This window comes from Alligator mississippiensis, chromosome 7, assembly GCF_030867095.1.
Source record: "Alligator mississippiensis isolate rAllMis1 chromosome 7, rAllMis1, whole genome shotgun sequence".
Classification (NCBI taxonomy): domain Eukaryota; kingdom Metazoa; phylum Chordata; order Crocodylia; family Alligatoridae; genus Alligator; species Alligator mississippiensis.
In genome coordinates, this window is record NC_081830.1 from 33109370 (window position 1) to 33132645 (window position 23276).

Genomic DNA, 23276 nt, shown 5'->3' on the forward strand with positions numbered 1-23276 from the left:
CTCCCTCCTCATGGAATTCATGAGGGATCTAGTGCAGTGAGTCCATGAAAATCTCTGGGTACAGCTCTCATCTGGGGTGGGCTGGCACAGCCTCCCTCCACTTGCTTTGAGGACTTTTTAGAAACTAAGGACCTGGCCCAGAGGTCAGATGCTTAGAGCAGAAAATCTCTTTACTCTCAAAACACACAGCAAGTTCCAAATGTTTCCACGTGGCCTGTCGGGTCCTCAGGCACATTCGTTTGTGGACATGGGGGAGGAGGCTGGATAGATATCAGTTCCCTTCTGCCCTGTTTCTTCTGTCCTTTCTTCAGGATCCCCTTGTATCCTCCAGCTTTCATTTCCTGCCCCTGCTGCAGTGCAGCACAGCTGGGGGGTGCCACAATGACTGTGGTGGCAGCCCACATGTGGAGGGGGCACTGTAGCCCACCAGGAGGCATATGTCCCCCAGGCACTCAGAAGTCAGACAATGCTGCCACAATAGTGCTAAGGGAGCACTTTTTGCTTGAGTGAAGTCCTGACTGTGTTGCTAACAGGTGGTGCCGGATTGTCCTTGAACCTGAAAGGTGACTTGAGCTCTGTGTTGCCTTGTAGGCACCCGGCAGGCTCTAACCTTAAGTCTGGTCTCCGCTCACAGTTGTTGGGGGGGGGGTGCCGTCATGTCCCCTTTTTCTGTGCCACACGCTAGTGTTACCCACATTCCTGCCTAGGAGATGCCTTTCAGTTGCTCCCTTTGGCTTGTTCCTGTAAAGGATTACAGTACCTTCCCCTGGCAATGTATATGCTGCCGTCGTCGTCGTCGTCCCCCCCCCCCCGCCATGATTGGCAGAAGCCCAGAGAGCTGTGCAGTCATGACAGGACTGGTGTCCTAGCACAGCAATGCAGGGACTCATAAGCATTGGCTGGACAGGCCATGCTTCGATGAGACAGTCCTGTCAATCCTTTTTGCTTTCTCTTTTTCTCAGGGCTATGAGGGGCTGGTGGAAGGAGGAGAGAACATCAAACAAGCAAATTGGCTGAGCGTCTCAAACATCATTCAGCTGGTAAGGCTCTAACAGCAGCTTTTCGCTTTCCCTCTGTGAGTGCAAAGGCCTCTTGGTCTCTCTGTTTTTTGCTTTGCCACTCATGCACATCTCTGGGCTGAGCTCAGAGCATCCCAATCTCCTGCATACGTTTTCTTTGGGCTGGGAGAAATGGTTTTGCATGTTGATGCAGTCGTAACATGCAGGGTCTCAGCACAGAATACCTGGCCCTGGGTGGTCCCAGCTACATGGGACCCAAACAGAGTTTGCTGACCAGGGTTTTATACCTCTGGCTACTCGGTCTGGCAGAGCTAAGCTATGTTGTAGCCAAGCTAAGAAACCCAGGCCCCATGGGGTCAAAAGGCTGGATCCCTCCAGCACGTGTTAAACAGCAAACACAGTCAGTTCTAGAGACAGATGCTTCACTTTGTTCCCACTTGTAATCACAGGACTGCAGCTTCAGGCCTGGGCGTGTGGAGAGGAGGCAGATGTGACTGCACCGCTCAGAGTGTGTTTCTGCTCTGGGCACAGGGCAGCAGTGGGGGGAGGCAATCTCTGTAAGAGGCAGGTCCTCTGGAGGAGAGGTCAATGCAAGCCCTCAGACACCATGACCAAGATGGGGGAACTCTCTGACTTGCACCTTGTCCTCCAGCGAGCAGAAGGGAACCTGCAGAAGGGACAGGAGTGGTGGCAACAAGCTCCTTCATCCTGCTGATATGTGATGTTTGGGATTCATCCATTTCCATGCATGCCTCCTTTCCTCCCTTCTTCTCCCCACCCATCACCACCTCCCTGAGACAAGAAGTTCATGGCTTTCTCTCTCTCTGTCCCCTTACATAACAGTGGCTGACCTCCTCCTGGAACATGTCTTTGATTTAATCTGGACTCCCACTTTGTCCCCTCACATGTCCCCCTCTCCTGCTTTCCTGCATCTAAAATCCCAGTCATATCCAGGCCTCCTTATATCCAAATCCTGCATTGGCTTTGGTCTTGTCTTCACAGCCTGACCAACCAACATCCTGCAAGCTGGAGAGCTGGATGGGGAGATAATAGTTTGGCAGTACCTGTGCTGATAGCCCATCACTGCAGTAAAAATATGCTTGATTTTTTTTAAAGGTCCATGGACCATAGACTGTAAGAAGCCTGCTTCAGTAGGCCTGGTTGCAGTATTGTTGTCCCTGCTGCCACCCTTCAGTTTGTTCTCCAGCCAGGGATGGAGCTGGGCTGTAGGGAAGTCTCTTGGAGGGACAACTACATGGGAACCCAGACTTCACTCACAGTCTGCAGTGTAGACAGGCCTCAAGGTTAAAGGAGCTCTGCTAGAAGGAAAATCATCATGTTTGGGTCCTCTAGTTGTTGCCCCATCTTGCTTCTTTCAGACATATCTGGGGTTTGATGCTGAGTTGAGAGTTTGCTTATGCTTTTTTAACCTCAAAGCTTCTGGACTGTCGAGCCTGAGTCTTCCCTATGGTTTTGCTGACTGTCTCCTTGGAGATTTTGCACAGGGATTGAGGCAGGTCATCTTTACACAAAGGAGTGTCCTGCTAAACCATTAACAGAGCCATCTTGAGGAGTCTGACTTGAAAAGATTTCAGCAAAACAAAGGACTAAGTCTTCAGCTGGTATAAATGGGCATTGATCTGTTGAAATCGCATAGTCCGTTTCCATTGCAGTCCACCAGGGTGGGTGATTTAGATCTGCTGAGGATCTTGTTTACACAAGGTGAATAAAACCCTCTGTGAATTTTGTAGCACAACTGTGCTAGTCCACAGAGCCTTTTGGAAATGCCAGGAGTGACAGACTGGGACTCCTAATGTAAAAAAAAAAAAAAAAAAACCAAGCAAATTGCCTACCTCCCTTACAGACGCTTCCAAACCCTGAGAGTGCTACATACCTTTCTGGTCACTTTTATATGACAAATTGTTTCTTTTTTCTAGCTGGCCTCCTGGGCCTTTCATACACTATAAAAATAGCCCTGTGTAAACCCAGCCATACAAGTTTGTAAATGCCAGCTTTGTGCCCTGAGGTTGCCCACAGTGGGGCCCTGCTGACCCCGGCAGCGTGTTAGCCCTATTTGAGCCCAGCCAGGATGTACTGTGTGCCAGTGTTGAGGCTGGAACTGCTCTGTTGGAAGGACCAAGAGGAGCCAGCTATGCCTGGCCAGACAGGAGCACTCTTTTCTTGGAGCACTTTCATTCCAAGCAGTGGTGTTTTATTTTTATCCCCTCTCCCTCCAGCTTCCTCCCTGATTTGAGCAGTGCGCCTGCCTGCCCTCAGGTAACACTTTGGTGCTGCATGTCCCCACGGGTCTCCTCATCTGTATGCTGCTCTCGAACAGCTGCTTCCTTCCCAGAGCGCCAGTCTGCAGGCCGTCTGTACTCAGCTTGCCACCTGCATTGCTTCAGCTTGGCAGTGCTGGCTTCGCGGTCCCCCTCCCACAGCAGACAGGCTGTGGAGCCTCGCTTAGGAGGGACAGGGGCAGTGATGTGACATTGGTGTCTTAGACATCATCTGTGGAAAGAGCTCTCGGTGTTAACCATGCTAATGGCATGACTCCTCCCTCCCCCTCCCTTGAATGCAAGCCTTTCCAAAGGAGTAAAATCAATGGGGATAGCAAAATCTTGAAGTTTATGGCATTTTGTGTCTCTCTGTCTCCTTTTCCTTTCTTCTGTAATGGTCTTTCTCTGAACCCCTCTGTTATGCATGTGCCCCCCTCACCCAGTCTGCACTTTGCTGGCCATAAAAATCCTTGGTGGGAGCAGGGCAGGGGGAGGTTTATGCAGAGAACAGGACCAGTTCTTTACCCCTGCCACCAGTCACTGTAGCAAGCTGGCAAGTTTGGTGGGGATAAAAGCAGTAATTAGGCCTTACCTTAAACATACATGTATCTGTATTAACTAATCCACTACACGAGCCAGAGGCAGGTGGTCTCCTGACAGGCTGCCCTGCCTCCCCTAGTCAACCAGGGGCACCTAAGGGAGCTTATGTTTCCATGTCTGCCAGCGCTATCACCAACAACTTATCAAGCGTGCCCTGGTGATTAGACAGGCTGTTTAATGATGCAAAGGGAGCGGAGTGGAGGTCACATGAGCTGCCTTTCGGACAGGAGGGATGTTATCACTTTATAGGGCTTCACGTGTCAAAGATGCATTACACTAATGCAGCAGCAAAGAAGCCATGAGTGCCATGGGTCTGACGCCTGGCAACGACAGTTTGCAGTGAAAGACCTGCCCCAGCCAGCTCAGCCATCCCCACTCTCTATCAGTCTCTTAGAAGGGAAAGAATCAAGGGCATTATGCAGCAGATGCAGGGCTCACATTTATGGAAGTGGCTGGCGGTAGGTTTCTAATGGAGACTTTTCCCACCTATTTTCTACCGGAGCAGACCGTGACGATTTGACTCAGAAATGTCTGCTCAATCCAGCCCTTCCCTGCCAGAGCTATGGTGCTGTGGTGAAGGAATGGGGGGCTGCTTTCTGTGGATGAGATCTCTCAGTCTTCTTGTCAACAAGTCTAGGATGGCTCCAGGCAGGTGGTTCTGGGAAGGGCAGGTTGAAAAGTAGTATTTTCTTGGCTCACATTTGCTGCAGCACACAGGACCTAGGACAGCTGGATAGGCCAGGGCCAGCATGAGGGGACCAGATGATGGGCCCTGATGAGAATTCCCCCAGCTCCTTTGCACACTGGGAATCTTGACTTCTGGAACATCTGGGTAGAAATAAGCTTCCTGCACCCACCCCTCTGCCCACAAAAAACCTGTCCATTCTTTAAGTGTAGCAGTCCAGTGCTACCATATCCTGTTTCTCTTTAGAGATTGTCCCAAAGGGTCTACACTCCCAACAGCCAGCCCCATCCAGTCAGCCCTTTGGTTTCCCCCATGGTACTGGCTGGCTTTCTCACATGCTTTGTTTACGTGTAGGGAGGCACGATCATTGGCAGTGCCCGCTGCAAGGCTTTCACCACGCGAGAGGGGCGCCTCCGGGCTGCTTACAACCTGGTGCAGCATGGGATCACCAACTTGTGTGTCATTGGGGGAGATGGCAGTCTGACTGGGGCCAACATCTTCCGGACGGAGTGGGGCAGCCTGCTGGAGGACCTGGTTAAAGATGGTATGTGCGGTCTGCTGTGTTGGATACATGTTAATCCCTATGATAATCCCCACCTCCAAATCTACAGGAGAAATAAAACTGCTAGCAGCAGTGCACAGTTTTAAGCACATAAAGTCAATTGGATATTCATAGACCTGAAGCTGGAAGTGATCAGTAGGCTGCCTTGCCTGATCGTCTCTTGTCTCTCACAGGCTACAGGATTTTACCCCCTTGTGAAGCCTCATAACAACACAGATCTTCCAGAAAGGTGTCCAGTCTTAGTCTGAAGACAGCAAGAGAGGGCAGATCTACTCCTTCCCTTGGGCATTTAACCAGTGGAACAATAACTTTCTAATTTCTTCTGAATTTATCTGGCTTCAGCTTCCAATCATTAGCTCTCGCTCTGCCCTTTCTTGCTTGAAGTCCAGCATGCTTATGCACTTGACTCGATGGAGACCTAGCTACTAAAATACCTCTGATGTCTCTTAAATCTAGTAGACAGGATTCAGAGCTAGGAAATGCATTTCTGCCTTTGGTTCTGGAAGAAAGTCCCATCTTCCAAAGTATGATAGTAAAGTCATTTTGATTGGCTTCTTCAAAGAGGTTGGTTTAACACCAGAAATTGCAGTTGAATTAACTACAAATTCTGTTCACAGAAAAATCACCCTGCAGCCTGTCAGACTTGGCTTTCTCTTGGGTAAATGGGAAGTCCTTTGGTTGATCCCATCTTACTGCTTGGAAGGCTCAGGACAGTGGCATCTGCTGTTGAGAGGCACCATTCAGGATGGTGGAGGAGGTTGCTAGATCAGTCTTAAGAGCCTTGTGAAAGTAGTGGTTTGTTTTTCAATGCAGGGCCCATTTTGCCTCTTCCCCCCATACCTCCGACAGAATTTTGCTTTGTGGGAGAGTCTCGGGAGTTGATCGATGCCCCCAGAAAACATTTCTCTGTATTTTCCCCCAGGTCAAATCACTGAGCACGTGGCTCAGAAGTATTGTCAGCTAAACATTGTTGGCCTGGTGGGCTCCATTGACAATGACTTCTGTGGCACAGACATGACAATCGGCACAGACTCGGCACTACACCGCATCATGGAGGTGATTGATGCTATCACTACCACAGCCCAGAGGTGAGTTGGAAATCCCCACATGGCTTCTCTTTTGCAGTTGCCCCCTCTTAGAGATGACAAACTGAACTGAACTCGTGGCAGTGTCATGGAATGACTGGTGTGGCAGGGTCCATGCTAGAAGTTGGTAAGGAATTATTTGGAGCCCCTGTAGCTGCACAGCCCCTGAGTCTGGGGCACAAACCTGTAGTGGGGGGTGGAGCAAAGGAGCATTGGATAGCTAAGCAGGTTTCTAGCGAAGGGTAGAGACTGCTCCAGAAAGCCTGACTCCAGCTTCCCCTCTTGTTTTTTGCAGCCACCAGAGAACATTTGTGTTGGAGGTGATGGGAAGGCACTGTGGGTAAGGAAAGGCCTGTGTCCTTTTGAGGAGGGAAACAATATTGAGGGGGTGAGCATTGGGAAAGACTGTAAGGGGAGGGTAGAAGACCCCTGAAGGGGATGTGACTGGGCTTTAAGCGGGTAAAAATGGTGTGGGGAATCAGGGGGTGTATAAGTATGGTGTATGAACCTGGGCCATATAACAGTGAAGAGAAAACACAAGTTAGAAAACATAGAGAAGCAGGGTTGGAAGGGACCTCCATAGGTCACAGTCTAACCCAGTCCCATGCCTTAGACAGGATCAGCCCTATCTAAACTACCTTGTACAGCTCCATAATCTAACCTCTTAGTAAAACTACTGTCAACCCAAACACAACACAAGACATAACACCCGAACCTGACACAGGTAAAGCAGGGGACCATGGCAGCCCACATCCTGCTTCTGTAAAAGGTTGTTAATGTACTTTCAAATGATCCCAGGTAGAGGCCATGCCCCATACTACAGAGGAAGGCAACCCCCACCCCTTCATGCCAGTCTGACCATGGGTAAAATCCCTTCCTGACCCTAAATATGATAATTGGTCTGACCCTGAGCAGAGGGGCAAGACCCTCCAGCCAGGGACAGCTGGTCTTAAGTCCCAGCAAGAGCATTGGCACAGCCCAGTCAAAATCCCTAGCCTTGGCTGCAGCCAACACCCAGTGCCATTGAGGGAGGCTTAAACACATCTGGTGCATGTTGCAGAAAAGGGGGTTGGGGTATAGGATTCCCTCCCAGCCCCTTGTGCAACCAGGAAAGCCCAGAAACATAAGAAATACCCACAATAGATCACAGGTGTTGCTATGCCTAAATCATCCTTGACCAGTGGCTGTCCAGCTTCATCTTGAACATCTCCAGTAATAGACTGTCCACAGCTTCCCCAGGCATGGAGGAAAGTAGCAAATGTTCATTGGGCCAGTAGAGACGAGGCACTGTGAGCCTCTGGGGTTACTAGCCAAGTTGTAGGTTTGTAGGCACGAGCCATAATTCAGGCTCACGTGGCTGTTCACTTGATTCAACACAGCATTGTGTTAATAGTTACTTGGTCCCTGGTGACATGGTTTTTTGCCTTGTTGTGTCTTGTCAGTCATGGATGGGTGTTCCTGGATGCTAACTTGTGTCTGCTTCCCTAGCTACCTTGCCTTGGTGTCTGCCTTGGCTTCAGGCGCTGACTGGCTTTTCATCCCTGAGTCCCCTCCTGAAGATGGCTGGGAGGACCTCATGTGTGAAAGACTTGGGGAGGCAAGTGCTCCATCTTTAGCATGTCTCAGGGAGAGCAGTCAGTGTAGTGGTAAATCAGGAGCCACATACTTATTTCTCTGAGCTCATGGGTAGAGGTGTCCTGCTTCACTGGGCTGATGTGAAGCAGCAGACAGATTGCTGGAGGATTCAGCTGGCATCCTTCCACTGAAATGTCTCCCTTCCTGATCACCTACACAAGAGGATTTTATCTTCTGAAGGGGAAGAGCTGCCACTCTTCCCCACTTCCACTTCATCCTCCTTTTATTTTTTCCTATTCTCTCCTCCCAGAATTTTGATCTGCCTTGATCTTAGTTCTGCCGCTTGAGCCAAAATACCTTAGTTTCACCGCTGGAGACTATTACCAGTCTCTCTGGTTGTTATTCATAGTTTGACACCTACCAGGCTTCTGCTACAAATGGTTTAGGGCTAGAGGGCTGGTTCAGGTGTGTGGAAAGAATCTGCATGGGATGTACAGATCAGCTGTGGTGTCGGCTGACGACTGTGGTGTCACCTCTTTTGTCTTTGCCATTGCTTGCCTAAATGTGCTGTCTATCTCCTTCAGTGATCAAGACTCTTATGGGTGAGATGACACAATGACCAAACCAGCTGACAGGGAAAATCCAGTTCCATTTTTTCCTCCTTTAGGATTTTCCACCAGCGGGCGAGGGCTTGGCCTTACTCTGACCATTTGGCCTCCTCTCGCATCACATGAGCACCCTGGGCCAGCTCCCCAGCTGACAAATTGGTTCTGCTCCAGTGAAATCACCAGACTCATCCAGCTTCACGCCAGCTGAGGGGCCGGCCCCTGCCAAAACCTAAGGGTCTTATTCCTGGAAGAGCCAGTGTATAACAGTCTGTGCTTATCCTGATAGAAGGTCCCAGGGGGCAGTGCGACTCTCTTTAACACACAACTGAACTGAAAACGCATGTCAATGTGCCAAGAGAGAGCCCAGAAAAATTTGGGGTCTGGACCTTGCTCCCATGAAGGCAGCCATGGAGGCCCAGGCAAATGTCGGCATCTACTTGCTCCCACCTCTTTGTTGGGTGCTTAGGCAGTCTATCTTTGTTCTAAGGGCTGGGTTAGTCCATGGGTCTCTAGAAAGGACTAGTACCCTGCTGTACAAGTAAGCTGCAGAAACCCATTGCTGAGTAGAGAGAGGTTGCCCTTAGGTTGTGGTGGCTGGCAAGAGACCCCTTATAATTTCAGAAGAGGCCTTTCTGCATTCACAGAAATACAGAGCTCCTGTGCACCCTCTCCAGCTGTTTATCAAGGAGCCGGCTGTTGCTAGCAAGGCAGGGAGCTCCTTGGCCAAGCTCGCTGTAATGTTAGTACCTCCCAGAAGGCACTGCCTGCCCTTTTGGCTTTGGCCAACTCTGCTAGCTAAGCTTAACTTGTCTCTTCATCAGGGAGGACTGATTTAAACTGATGCAATTTAAAACCTCCATGTGAATTTTCAGATAGAAAGCCTCAATTTAAATCACTAACTGGTTGTTTCCATTCTTTCCTAAAGAAGAGTGCAATTTCCTGGGTTGTTTCATCCAATAAAATGTGTAGGCTTACAACTTGGTGGAACCTGTACACTGGATTTGGCGTGCCTTTTTTTACTTGGGAAGGCCATGGTATAATTACAAATGCTTAATGAAGCAATGGTATGTTTTGATGCTTTCCAATCTTAGTCATTTTATATTTGCAGTATGCTAGAAAATGGTTATGATATATTGCTTGTTTACTAGATAATTTACTTCTAAACCTGTACATGATCCATGGTGCTCTGCTTATAAAGCTTGACCTCAAAAGTTGAATCCTCCTTTCTATAGAAAAGCACACAGCCTGTAACAGAAGGATTTTGATAGAGGTTCGTAGATGCAACAAACTTATTTTCTGTTTTAAGAGATTATTTAAAGAAAAAAAACAACTTTGGCTTTTATAGATAGTTTTCTATTAAATTTAGAGTTCATTTAAAATGGGTTTATTTTTGCAACAAGAAACTTCATATTATTTAACCAACAAAATTATTCAGCTTTTTGATAAGTTTCTTTAAAAAAATAAAAATAAAAAACACTCCATGGTTTTTATCATGTGTTTTTTTTCTTTGTGGCAGACACGTAGCCGAGGCTCCCGCCTCAACATCATCATCATTGCTGAAGGTGCCATCGATAGGAACGGCAAGTCCATCTCTTCCAACTATGTGAAAGATGTAGGTGGCAAGCTCGCGTGCTCTCTCCTGTTTGTTTTGGGCCTCTGCCAATGCCTTGTCCTTTAATCAAACTGCTCTTTTCTCTCCTGCGCAGCTAGTTGTCCAGCGCCTAGGCTTTGACACACGTGTGACCGTCCTTGGCCATGTTCAGCGTGGTGGGACCCCGTCAGCATTTGACCGTGTCCTGGTAGGTACAGTCTCCCTAAATGAGCGGGCTGCTTTTGTGTGCATGTGCTCTGTGTACCAACCCAGCAAAGATACTGGAGTACAAGTCATCTGTGCCATGGAGGATGAAATGCCCTGCTGTTTCTGGTGAGGTGAGCAGGACATGGGCCAGAGGGATGAGTGGTTCCCAGCATAGTGGGGGAAAGCACAGGTTCATTTGTGAAACACAGGGCTTGTTAAATGCAATGTGTGTGTGCTCAGCCATTTTGTACAGAACAGAGCTTGGCATTCTCCCTGCTTTCAGGAGCTTTCTCCTTTTTAATCCTCCACTAACTGTACTAATCTTAAATAATCTAGCAATTCTTCAAGATCTTAAGTATCTGAATTGGACAAATAGCCAGCTGAGTCACATAATCCATGGTTCAGTCATAAAGCCATGCAGCTCTGTTCCCCTCTCACAGGGGCTGTGCTTATGGCATATCCAGTATCCCCTACATCTGTTCCTGTATGCCCATTTTAACAAGTGGGAATGCAGGGCCTTCCCCTGGAGGTACTACAGACCGGGCCTCTCTCTGTGCCTCTGTTGGGCGTGTGCACTGCCCTAGGGGAGCTTCCATGGAGAGTGGAAGTGTTAGTCTGAGGGATCTTTTAGTGATGGTATGTTTGTGCCCTACCAGCCCAGTCTTCCTCCGTGCTTTGTGTGTGTGCTTTTGTGTCTACATGCCCTCACAATGTTTTGCATCAATAGTTCAGTTGCACACTTGAACACCTGGGCAGGGCTTCCACCAGTGTGTCTGCCTGTCACACAGGGGCTTAAGTCCTTTGGTGCAGCACGTGACAGGGGTGTGTTTGCACTGATGAAGCCACCCTCTCAACTGGTTTCTTGTCCCCTTCACAGAGCAGCAAAATGGGGATGGAAGCTGTCATGGCGCTGGTGGAGGCGACGCCTGACACCCCTGCCTGTGTGGTGAGTCTTTCTGGGAACCAATCTGTCCGGCTGCCCCTCATGGAGTGTGTTCAAGTGGTAAGTACCTAAAAGCTGGCTCTAAGTATGTGTGGGTGGGTGTTGTGGAGAGGGGGAAAGGATCTAGGTAAACAAATTCCACTTTTCTGCTTTATTCAGTGATTTCCTTTGGGGCGGGATAGCAACTCACAAGCGAGGAAAAATGCATTTGGGGGCCCCTATAGTTTTAAAATCCTAGCCCACCCTTTCTGTTGCTGCTGGAGCTAGGCTTGAGCATTACTGTCAGGGAATAGGCCAAGCATGCATTTAATTTTTAACTCTGTCATGGTGCTTTTGCTTGTTTCTGTTGAATTTACTGGGACTTTTTTTTCCCTCTCACCTCACAATACTTTTAAAGACAAAAGATGTTCAGAAAGCAATGGATGAGAAGCGGTTTGAAGAAGCAATCCAGCTCCGGGGCAGGTAAGAGCAGCAGCTCTGTTAGAACTAAGCATGAGTGATGCTTCCTATCTAAAAGGGAGTACTTTAAAACCCACAAGCTGACTCGGATTACCCTGAAATTTGCTGTGTTGTGTGGGGATACAAGGAAGCAATATTCCCTCTAAAGAGTAGTGGTCCGTGAGCGTGCCACCTTGGTCCAGCATGGGATGCTTACCGCTGGGGGCTGGAGGCCAGGGGCTGGGGCAGAGGGGCTGGGGGCCGGAGGCTGGAGCCGAGAGGCTGGGGCCAGGGGCTAGAGCTGGGGGCTGGGGCTGGGGACCGGAGGCTGGAGCTGGGGGAGTTTTGCAGGTGTCAGCACCACCCCCCACATCAATCTCCCTGCACAACAGGGCACCAAAACTCCTTGTGTGGGATGGGGTTGTGGGCAGCTGGGGAGCTGACATAAGGACAGGTGGACGTCAGCTTCAACAGGGGTAGCTCAGCCAGGGCTGCCACCTCTGGCCTGTCCTTAGTCCCCATGGAGGGACTGGAGGTTTGGCAGCGGCTACCCAGGCATGGAGGTGATGGCTACTGGGCAGAAGCTGCTGCTGGGCATCAAGAAAAAGCAGGACCTGGCAGTGGGCACAGCCACCTCCCCCTCACCACTGCTGGGACCCTTCTTGCTGTGGCCACCTGGTGCCCATGCCAGGGCTGCCCTGCGGTTCCTCCCCAGTGCCCCACCAGGTGCGGGGCCTGTGGTGGCCTGGAGTTGGCACTGGCTGCAGCAGGAAGGAGCTGCAGGGCAGCCCCAGCACAGGCTCTGGTCAGCGGTGAAGGGGAAGCAGTTATGCCCACTGCCATGTCCTGTTTTTCCTCGGCACCCAGCAGTAGCTTCTGTCTGGCCACTGCCGCTGCTGCTCATCGTGGCTAGGACAAGCTAGTCTAAAGCAGGCACTGCAGGGACCCTGGCCTCCTGCACAGAGTGGGCCAGGGCCAGATAAAATCCCTTTGCTGCCATATCAAGCCCATGCACCATATTTTTCCCACCCCTGATCTAAACTCTTTGTAAAATGCTGTCAACCCTGACAAGACATAACACCCGAACCTGCCACAGGGAAAGCAGAGAGACCAGGGCAGCCAGTGTCCCTTTTCTATAAAAGGTTGTTAATATAAGTTCAGAAATCACAGGAAGAGGGCCGTGCCACCTCTACAAAGGAAGGCAAAACTCCCTCAGTCCATACCAAATTGACCATGGGGTAAAATCCCTTCCTGACTCCAGAAATGGCATTGGTCTGACTCTGAATGGAGGGGCAAGACCCTCTAGCCAGGAACCTCTGACCTTAAGTCCTCGGCTTCACTACATTGACATAGCTCTACTGAAGTCAATGGATCTATGCTGATTTATCTCAGCTTAGGGGCCTGGCCCCAGCTGTGTCCTTGTTTGCTAAGGAGACGAGGGAGTAGATTCTGGGAAAAAGGAGAGTCCTGGCCTCATGCTGGACTTGAGAGAGCACCAGAGTATGAGGAGGAGATATCTTACTGTGGAGAATCATGCTCATTAAAGAGCTCTTGGTATGTTACCATCTAGCCTGAGCAATCTTCTCTTCTCCAGAAGGATTTGTATCCCTCCCTGCTGGAAAGGCTAGCCTGTCCCTTGTCTTCTGTCTGCCTCAGCAAGCCCCAGGAAGATCATTGGGTCTCCTCACTTGGCAGCTTATATAGCTCAGCAAATGGGAGCTGTTGTCTGAGGCATATGTCCCCTCTGCCTGCTTAAATTTATGCCCTCCTGCCTTGGGACTGGTCACTGACTCAGTGGGGTTTTGATGCAAGACTGACTGAGTTTGGTTTTCTTTGTAGGAGCTTTGAAAATAACTGGAACATTTACAAGCTCCTAGCGCACCAGAAGCCAGCCCAGCAGAAGGTAAGAGGACTGGAAAGCACAGCTTGGGCTTACCAGTATCATGCAGCGGATCTTGGCCTTGTAAAAGATGTGGGCAGGTGTGCACAGGCACACATGTACGTGGTCCCTCCCCTTTTCTGGAATGCTTATACTTGTCTACACACCGCGATGCTGCCTGAGCATGCACAGATCTGGGCTCTCCTGGGCACCACGTCGGCATTTTAGATTGAGTTGGTTTGAATAAAGTCTCTGTTGCTCTTAGCGAGAAAGATCTGATGGCATGGGAAGCTGGAGAGATGGAGCAGTGGCCAGAGCTGTGGCTTGCTACTCTTGCAGGGGCTGTGTGAGGAAGAGATGATGTCCTGTAGTAAGGCCCCTCTCAGGCACAGACAGAAAGCAAGTAGTGGAGTAACCAAAGTTTCTCTCAGCCTCCCTCCTTGGATGCTGGAGGCAGCCAGCAGGGGAAACAAGTGAGAGCTGCGGAAGGGTGAGGCTGACAGACTCTATGCGGTCCTGGCTCAGAGCCCAGCTGCTTTAGGAGCTGCAAGGGAAACACTTGGGACTCCCTTTCCCCAACCCTCTAAATAAAGGGACTGATCCAACCAGAATCACAGGCCACAGGAGCCTGTGACCCTTCAGAGCTTTTCTGGCCCATGAGGCAGGGAGTTGGTGGGCTGAGGTCTGCTCTATCCATGCTCCTGACATTGGGCACAACAGCAGTTCTCTCCTGGCCCTAAGCTCTACAAACTGATGGCTCTGCTCTCTTTCTGCCCCCTCTCCCCACAGAGCCCGTTCACCCTGGCGATCCTAAATGTGGGTGCCCCGGCAGCTGGGATGAATGCTGCTGTCAGGTCAGCGGTGCGCATAGGCATTTGCAAGGGGCACACGGTTTATGTGGTGAATGACGGCTTCGAAGGCTTGGCCAATGGGCAGGTAAGGGTCCCCAGCTGGGGGAGGGTGGGGCCATGCTCAGTTGCCTGCTCCTGGGGATCTTGGCTTCAGTCCAGTTTCTTTTGTGAATGTTGCCTCAGCGGCTTGTCATTGACCGCCACAGCAAGTGCTTACCCCCCTTACCAAATCAACATGTGGCCTTGTACTGTTCAGAAGGATGGGGAAAGCAGGGTCGCTCACCCAGTGCTAGAGCCGGGAGTAGAGGCACCAGAATTATCCTGGAGCCTGCCATCTTGTCAGCACCCAGGTTTGCTGAGTAGATGTCTTGGGACTTCTGGCAGCACGGCTGGGATGGGGGACTGTTGCCAGCACTGAAACAAAGTGTTGGCTCTTGCAGATCCACGAGGTGGGCTGGCACGACGTGGCGGGCTGGCTGGGACGTGGCGGCTCCATGCTGGGAACCAAGCGGTGAGTGCTATGGGTGAGCCGGGCAGGTGAACCCCTGTGGGCTTTGGCCCCATGACATACATGGAGGGGAGAGGGCAGTGGTGGGAGGGCCACTCCATGCCTCGTTGGCTTCACTGGACACCTGAGATGGGGCAGGACAAAACTGGAGATCACTAAGGCCAGGACTCAAGTGTCTCTGTTATCTGCTGGCAGACAAGGTTCTTTGGGTAGATGTGATATCTTTTATTAGACCAACTCAATGGTTGGAAAAATTGTTCTTTCAAGCTTTTGGGTACAAACACCCAAAAGCTTTGGGTACCCAATAATTGCAAATGACAATTTTTCCAACTATTGAGTTGTAATAAAAGATATCACATCTACCCAAAGAACCTTGTCTGCCTATGTCTTGAGACTGACACAGCTACAACCAACACCCCTGAAACAGCTGTGATCTGCTGACAGACAGTACTGGCCTCATGCACCCATGCAGCAAGGCGTGCTGTGGGGCCTGAGCTGCCATGCCCTGCCATAGCCTCTCATCTCAAGTCACTGGCTGCAGAAGGCAGCAAACCGAAATGGCTGCATCCCAGCAGCTTGGGACCCAGAATGCAGAGGTGCCATTGCAGGCAAGTGCTCTCCAGTTTCCTGGAAACACAGGAGAGTGGCCTGCTGCAGAGAGCAGTGGGTCCCTTGGCCAGTTCATTGCTGTGGTTACAGCACAGCTGCCAGGGGGGCTTGGCTCAGGGTTTATTTGGAACTGATGACTGCTGTCAGGAGCAAAGACCCTTGAGTAAAGGAAACCACCCCCAACTGAGGGAGAGAAACATTCACTGCACCGTAGATGGCCTCTTGAGTTCTTGGCAGCAAGGAGCTGCCTGTGCTCCGAGATGTACCTCTGAAGCCAGTGGGGTTGTAAACAGGGATTTATACATGTCCAAACCAACTCGGAGCAGAACTTCAACAGGTTGCATCTTCCTGACCGAGCTATACCACATGAGTCTGCTCTGACCACAGCAGCTCTGCAGAGCTTCCTCCATGGAGTCTCCAGTACCTTCTTACTGCATGGTTACTTTGGATCATCTCTGTATGTTCTCTGGGCCGAGCCGATACCTTCAGCCTCAGCTCCCCCTGGCCCTGTGCCTTCTCCCTCTGTGCTGCATCTGGTTACTGGTGCTCATGTGCCAGTTGTTGCCCCTTCCTCTGACATGAGTAAGAAACAGGTGGAATAGTTCCCTTCCTCTGTGGCTGGATGCCCTTCTGTAGCAATAACTGTGCCTGGGAGAAGGACCCAGGCAGTTTGGGAATGTAGCTGTATGAGCCTGGCTGCCTCCAGTAACTGAGCTTGGATTGGATCCCTAGGGCCAACTGGCCAACCCTCTCCTCTCTGCAGCTGCAGGTGTGGATTGGCAGGTTGGCTTCCCTACCAGCAGGAGCCCACTCTGTGCCATCTGTGATGTTTGCCAAGGTCTAGACCAGGGGTTCCCAAAGTTTCACCCCTGAAGGGCCATTTGGAAAGGTCAATCCTGGCTGGTAGGCTGCCTCAAATAGGCTTGCAGGCCGTATTTGGCCTTCAGACTGTACTTTGGGACCACTTGGTGCAGACAGACAGAGCTGTACGGGTAGCTGCTAGTGTCAGTGGGAAACTGGGGCTGAGTGGGTTTAACAGTCCCCATTGCCTCCCTTCACCTTGTGGGGGTTGCAGTGTATACCCAAGAGAGGCTGAAAAAAAGGCTTCATGATCTGTCTGTCTGCTCATGCACTTGTAAAGAAGACTGTCCTTCCAGGGGTGGTCAGGAAGTAGTTGCCTGCAACTGTCCAGTTCAGCCCCATCTCCCTGGGAGCTTAATGCCAGATTGCCCCCTCTGGTACAGGAGTGGGCAAAATATGGTGCTTGAGCCAAATCTGGTCTGCGATGACTCCATTTCCCAACAGGCCTGGTGGCAGCAGTTCCTGACTGCCACAGCCGGGTCCAGCCTCACTGCCTGGGCATCTTGGCCCATCCACCCCACGCCCAGTATCATGGGTGGGACCTGTGCAGGCAGGGTGCTTGGCCGGGTGGCTGGGAGGGGGCAACGGCCAGGAGCAAGACAGGCTGGCAGGGCCAAGGCAGAGCTGCAATCTGCTGCCTGCTTCCCTGTGCGACAAGCACAAGTTCTGTGGGCAGGAGCACGCAAGGAGCAGATCACAGCTCTGCTACAGCCCTAGCCCCACACTGTCACTGCCCCAAGATCCCAGTCCCAGCCCCGGATATAGCTCCCAGTCCAGCCATATGGCTTCTGGCCAGTCTTCATGGAGACCCCAGGATCATGGGGCTGAGACAGCATGGGGCCAGGGCTGGGGCAGAGCCCATTCCACAGGTAGGGGCATGCAGCAAGCACATCGTAGCTGTGCCCCGGCCCTGTGCTGTCACTGCTCCAGATCCCACCATCTCCCCAATCTCACCTGCCTGTCTTGTTCCCAGATGCGGCCCCATCCCAGCCATCTTACTGCATACCCTGCCTACCCAGGTCCTGCCCCCGGTGGCAGGTGCAGACTGGACAGGCCGGAGTGCCCAAGCAGTGGGGCTGGGTCAGACAGCAGCAGCCAAAAGGAGTTGCTGCCAATGGGGCTGCTTGAAAATGGAGTCCAGCCATGGGCTGGATCTGCCGTTTTGCCCACCCATGCTCTGGTATGACCCTCTGCATCAGAAAGGGCCCAGCCACTCCTGCATCTAGCTTGTTAGTTGCATGGGAGTGTATTTTTGAGACTGTTTCCACTGTCCTCACCATTCTGTCTCCTGCCCTTGGTGGAAAGCTCTAGCTCACAAATGACAGGGAGGGAGTTTTTTTTTCTGTCCCATCGGGTAAAGGTTTCTAGGGGACTTTCCTGTGCCCCAGTGGAATCCTTCTATGTTGCTTGGTGCATGGATGTTATAGCTGGAGGATGTAAAGCTATGTATGAATGGATCCCACGGCTTCATGTGGATGGTCTGCATTCAGCCTGTTTGCCATTTTCTTTTGCAGAACTCTTCCGAAGACGTGCATGGAGAAGATTGTGGAAACTGTGCGGAAGTTTAACATCCAGAGCCTGCTGGTCATTGGAGGATTTGAGGTGCAGTAAGGGCATCTGTCCTGTTTCTTGTAATGGTCTGCTGTGCCTCTGCGAGCTGGTGGAAAAATGCCAGCCCAGAAGCAGCGCCTGCTCTGCTGGCCACTGTGTAGACATCTGAGCGCACAATAGAGCCTCTGTTGTCTGAGGGCAGCAGCTTCCTCCCTGCATGAGATCTGTGCTGGCCGCTCCCAGCACAGTGTGAATGTTCCCTGCTGATTAATGACCCCTTTGATAATTCCAGGTGGCTGCCATCCCTTTTTAAGTAAAACCCTGCCTTGTGCTGGCATGTGTGCTTTAATTAAACAGTCACCAGCAGAGATGTCAGGAGAATTTCTTAGCGTGAGTGAATGGATGAGTTTCCTTACAAAGAGCTGTGAGTTTGCCTGCAGTGGGCTCAGTGGTCTTAGTCCAGTCACTAGTGGGCACATTGGCTGTGTGCCACCAGTGAAGGCTCTGAGGGCCAGGCAGGTGGCAGGTTAAGAGGAAGACCAGCAGCTAATTCCCACCTCTCCCCATCTTCCATGCTATTGAGGGGCTCCTGTGATTGCTCTTTGTCATGGGTGGCTGCTTTGAGGGGTGAATAAGAGATTTTGGTCTCCGCCAAACCCTGGCTCCTTTTGTAAGCATGAGAAGCCCCAAGGCAGCTGCCCCATGCAGGGAGAACTGGTCTATCTGTACCCCCGTAGCTGGTGGAAGAAGGGAAAGCATCTCCATCATCCTGACAATTTTTCCTTCTCTATCCCCGTTGCCTCTTGCAGGCCTATGAGGGGGTGCTGCAGCTGGTGGAGGCACGGGGGCAGTATGAGGAGCTTTGCATCATCATGTGTGTCATCCCAGCCACCATCAGTAACAACGTGCCTGGGACTGACTTCAGCCTGGGCTCTGATACGGCCGTTAATGCTGCTATGGAGGTGAGTTAAGCCTTGGGGGCAAGGGGCGGAGGGAGAGCAAGTTGCCTCTGCCAGGGCAGGCAGGGAGCCCATTGCTGCAGTGAAATATATTCCCTCTCCCCTGTATCCTGTGTGGTCATTGCACTGGGTACACATTGGAGGCTGGAGCCTGGCTGAAACATAGCTCAGTGATAGTGGCAGAGCCAGTCCCTGATTGGGGCCTGAGGTTGGTTCCTTAATAAACCTTTTATCTTAGCAGTAAAATGTCATTGTAGCAAAGACCCTGTAAGCAGACAAGGCAGGGGAGGGATGAGCCCCTCACTGAGGGAAATGGGCATAGCCCTCTGGAGCTGCCCAGCAGGCTGGGATGAGCAGTCTGTGAGGAGAGGCTGCGACAGGAAGGTTTGGCCTGAATTTCTCGTTGCCTCATTCTCTGTTGCTTTGCAAGTCAGGGCCATGGCTTGGGAAGGGATGAAGGAAGCTCAGACCCACATAGCAGCTTAGTCATTGCAGGGACCGTGTCAGGCTGATCTCAGCCTGAAGCCAACCTGGACCTGTAGGCACACCCCTGCATGGCACACCCCTGCAGTTGGTTTTGTGGTTAGGGTGGGGGCTGCGCTTGGCACTGTGCAACCCTTGCCAGCACACTGAGTCAAGGGTGTTGCCATTTGCTTTCCGCTCCTCTACAGAGGAGCTTTATGGTGAAGCCTATCTCCTAGCACAGGAGGCTGCTAGGCGGGCCAGTGGCCTGTCTTGGGGGGCAGATACAGCAGTTTGCAGGGAGGCGAGCTGCAGCCTGCCCTTACAGCAGCTTGCCCTCACAGCGCCCTGCTCTCCTGGACTGCAGACCTGCCAGGCGCAGAGAGATGCCTATTTTTCCTCCTCTGAAGGATAGAACAGCTGCTCCCCTGTCTTTCTTGTCTGTGTGCAGCATGTAGGCTCATTGTTAGTACAAACATGAATTTTAGTGCTGTGGATGTATTCATCTGGTGTCTGCTGGTGACTCAGGGCCCACTGCACTTGGTACTAGACTGGCATGAGCTCCTGGATTGTGCCTGGGACACATCTAGCACTCCGTTCTGTTCAGTAATGAATGGAACCCAGCTCTCGCACCAACCCACTGCTTCTTCTGGCACTAGCCAGGTAGGTCATGGCTTAGACAGATTCTGCTGTCATTACATCGCAGAATCATTCAACTGCTGCTAAAAAACATCCCCTCTAAATAAATCTTTCTGCACCTGGGAAGACTTGAAGCACTAGCAACATGTAGAGGCATGAGCTAGAGATGAGCAACCATTCCCTCGGTTGAAACCCAAAGTCCCTGAAAGCGGGCATGAACTTTCTTCCCCACTGCCTGCAGACTAGTGTGGTGTATTCTTGGGCCAACTAGGGAGCTGATGCTGGTATGATGTTTATCTGCTGGGCCTGCTGCCCTGAACATCCTGCTCCAGTGATGTCGTGGGCGTGCCAGCTTCTATTCAGATGGAGGGAGTGAAGTGCTTTACTAGAAGCACCCACGTGCTCTCCAGCCAGGCTGTGGGTTGCTGTCAGTCTCTGAGCACATTTCTGATGTTTCTCTTGGCAGCCCACTGTCAGCTGAAGCAATTCGGGGTCTTGGCACCAGACCTTCCTCGCCTGGGGACTGAGAATGAGTGCAGACAGTCTGATCCTTGTGTCCCTGCCTGGAACATCACATCCCTCAGTTCTGGGTTTAGAGTGTTTGTAGCCAGGCCAGGCCAGGCAGGGGGGCTTGATTTTTTTCTGTGAGAACTTTGAGAGGCAATGCAGGCATATCCTGATTATAGGAGGTTTCAGCCACCCCTTGTCCATCTTCCCAGCCGTGGGTCCACCTGTTGCAGGAAACTCTGTGTTGCAGGCATCCTACAAGCCCCTCTTGCAACCTGGCCAGTTCCAAACTAGAGAAGGAGCCTTGGAAATCTGTATCCAACAACCTGCCTGCTGCCCAGAGATAGCAATGGGTCATGATACAGACACCCAGCCTCAGCTGCTGGCCCCAGCACCCTGGGGTTCAGCCCGCATGTTATGGAATTTGATCATCATCAGGGCTCCACATACAGTCCGGTCTTGCAGCACCTGTGCTAAGGCCCAGTCCTTTGCCATAGGACTTGACTCCAAGTTGAACATTTCCATCCGCAGTGGAATCAAAGCCTAAACATCCCTACCCTAGAGACCTAAAGCATTAGTCTAAGCCCCTACATACAACTGCAAAGGTGCCACATGGAGCTGTGGGTGTCTGACACCCCTGCAAAAATCAGGCCAACAGCCCCACAAGGTGAGGACTGCTGTTTGTTGTCAGGTGTTCACTCTGGAACATAACGACTATTTAAATATCCATGTTGTGAGCTCTTTTACTACATCACTATCACGTGCTTATCCCACAATCTTCAAGTGCTTCTTCCTTCACCTCCCCAATGTCCTGAGGCTTCTGTCATCTCCCATGTTCAGCTTGCCACACAATGCAGCAAGGAGGTATCAGTGCAAAAAAAAAAATGAAAGGCAGGGTCATGAAGAGGCACCTTTCCCCTGTGCACCCCACCTGTCTGCGCTTCTAGTGCATGTTCCCTGGGCTGGCCTGTGTTGTGCACTCTGACTTTGCAGCCATTTACTTGGTCAACACAGTGCCATTTTCTTGAGCAGCCTCTGGGCTCACTCGCGCTCCAAACACTGCCTGCAGAGCCACTGACATACCCCAGGTTACAGAGAAGAGCCCCAGCCCTCTTGCAGTCCTTATGCCAGTGACAGGCTAAAGTCTACAACCTCCAGCATCCAGAAGCAACAGCCATCCTCCCTCACCAACACTGCAAGAGCAGAGATCACAGTCTGCCAGGCCCTGCTTCCGTGCACTAGTATCAGTGCCCCAACAGGATGTCTGGATAGAGGCTTGGCATGAGGTTTATTGGAACCCGCTGACTGCAGAGCCTCACGTGCCCAAGCGAGATCCTTTCTCCTCTCTCATTGCCCAGGGAGGTGGGGAGGTCTCCATGCATGAAAGCACAGCTCCAGTGCCATCATGCAAGTCATCACAGGCACTGAAAGGTATTTTTATTTCTTCTGCTCACCCAGCCTGGAGTCTGCTGCCTGCTGGATCAGAACCCAACAGTCAGCCACCCCCCAGTCAGCCATGCCATACTCGCCACCAAACACTTTGGCCCCTTCCAGCACTGGGACGTCTCTGCATTGCTGAGGGTGGTGAGGGAGATGGCTGTGAGGGCTTGCACATTATCAGTCAGCTCAAAAGCAGTGCCTGGTAGATCACCCATGCACAGTAGGAGAGGCTTGGCTTGGGGCTTAATTTTCTCATCATGAATTCTGTGTTTTCGTTCCCAGTACGGGTTCTGGGAGCCCAGTTAAGTGTCCTGTATGCCAAGACTCAGGCTGCTTGGGATGCAAGTAAACAGGGGTGGATCCAGAAGGGGTGCACTTGCACCCTCCTTTGATTCCTCTCCACACAAAGCTTAAAACCAGCTGCCTTGCAGTTCTGGTCAGGCAGTGCTGAAGGAGTCATTGGACTTCATGGTTCGCTATCACCTACCTGATCCCTTCTAAACTCTTCATTCCACAGGTGTTAACAACCCTCTCTTTCCTTTAATGGTCTTGTACCCACCAATCAAGTTTTGTTCTACAGTGCTGCTATCTGTTCCCTGTTTCTGGTAATGAAGCTCATATTTTGTAGGTCTGCAGCTTGTTTTTAACTTATTTCAATTAAGTTCTATTTGTTTTTGCTTTAATCCAGCCCTAGGACCATGGTTTCATAGATTCATAGACGTTAGGGTCGGAAGGGACCTCAATAGATCATCGAGTCCGACCCCCTGCATAAGCAGGAAAGAGTGCTGGGTTTAGATGACCCCAGCTAGATGCCTTTCTAACCTCCTTGAAGACCTCCAGGGTAGGGGAGAGCACCACCTCCCTTGGGAGCCCATGCCAGACTTTGGCCACTCTAACTGTGAAGAAGTTCTTCCTAACGTCCAGTCTAAATCTGCTCTCTGCTAGCTTATGGCCATTATTTCTTGTAACCCCCAGGCGCGCCTTGGTGAGTAAAGCCTCACCAATTCCCTTCTGTGCCCCCATGATGAACTCATAGGCAGCCACAAGGTCGCCTCTCAACCTTCTCTTGCGGAGGCTGAAGAGGTCCAGGTGCCCTAGTCTCTCCTCATAGGGCTTGGCCTGCAAGCCCTTAACCATACGAGTGGCCCTTCTCTGGACCCTCTCCAGGTTATCCACATCCCTCTTGAAGTGCTGCGCCCAAAATTGCACGCAGTATTAGTGTATTAGTGCAACTTCTAGTTTATTTTTAACTGGAAAAAATATGTTTTATGTGATGATGCACTTCACTGTGTGCACCCCTCCCCCCCCTTTTCAAAATTCTAGATCCACCCATCCAGTTAAATCCAGGTCCATGCGAGGGTTGCTTCTCACTAGGTGCCTCTTAGTGCTTCTCTCTCAAGCCAGGATGCTGGCACCTC

The 23276-nt window shown here is 51.3% G+C and overlaps 1 protein-coding gene across 2 annotated transcripts in view; it reads left to right on the plus strand.

The window, feature by feature from the left end:
• PFKL (phosphofructokinase, liver type) overlaps positions 1-23276 on the plus strand; it is a 38897-nt gene that overhangs the window by 9887 nt on the left and 5734 nt on the right. For both annotated transcript variants that reach the window (XM_006272039.4, XM_059730790.1), the window contains 14 exons: positions 963-1040; positions 4938-5127; positions 6068-6233; positions 6526-6570; positions 7719-7827; positions 9930-10025; positions 10120-10212; positions 11089-11214; positions 11552-11616; positions 13432-13495; positions 14261-14407; positions 14763-14833; positions 17815-17902; positions 18661-18813. In XM_006272039.4, the coding sequence (XP_006272101.1) occupies positions 963-1040; positions 4938-5127; positions 6068-6233; positions 6526-6570; positions 7719-7827; positions 9930-10025; positions 10120-10212; positions 11089-11214; positions 11552-11616; positions 13432-13495; positions 14261-14407; positions 14763-14833; positions 17815-17902; positions 18661-18813 (1491 nt within the window). The remainder of the gene's footprint in view (positions 1-962; positions 1041-4937; positions 5128-6067; positions 6234-6525; positions 6571-7718; positions 7828-9929; positions 10026-10119; positions 10213-11088; positions 11215-11551; positions 11617-13431; positions 13496-14260; positions 14408-14762; positions 14834-17814; positions 17903-18660; positions 18814-23276) is intronic.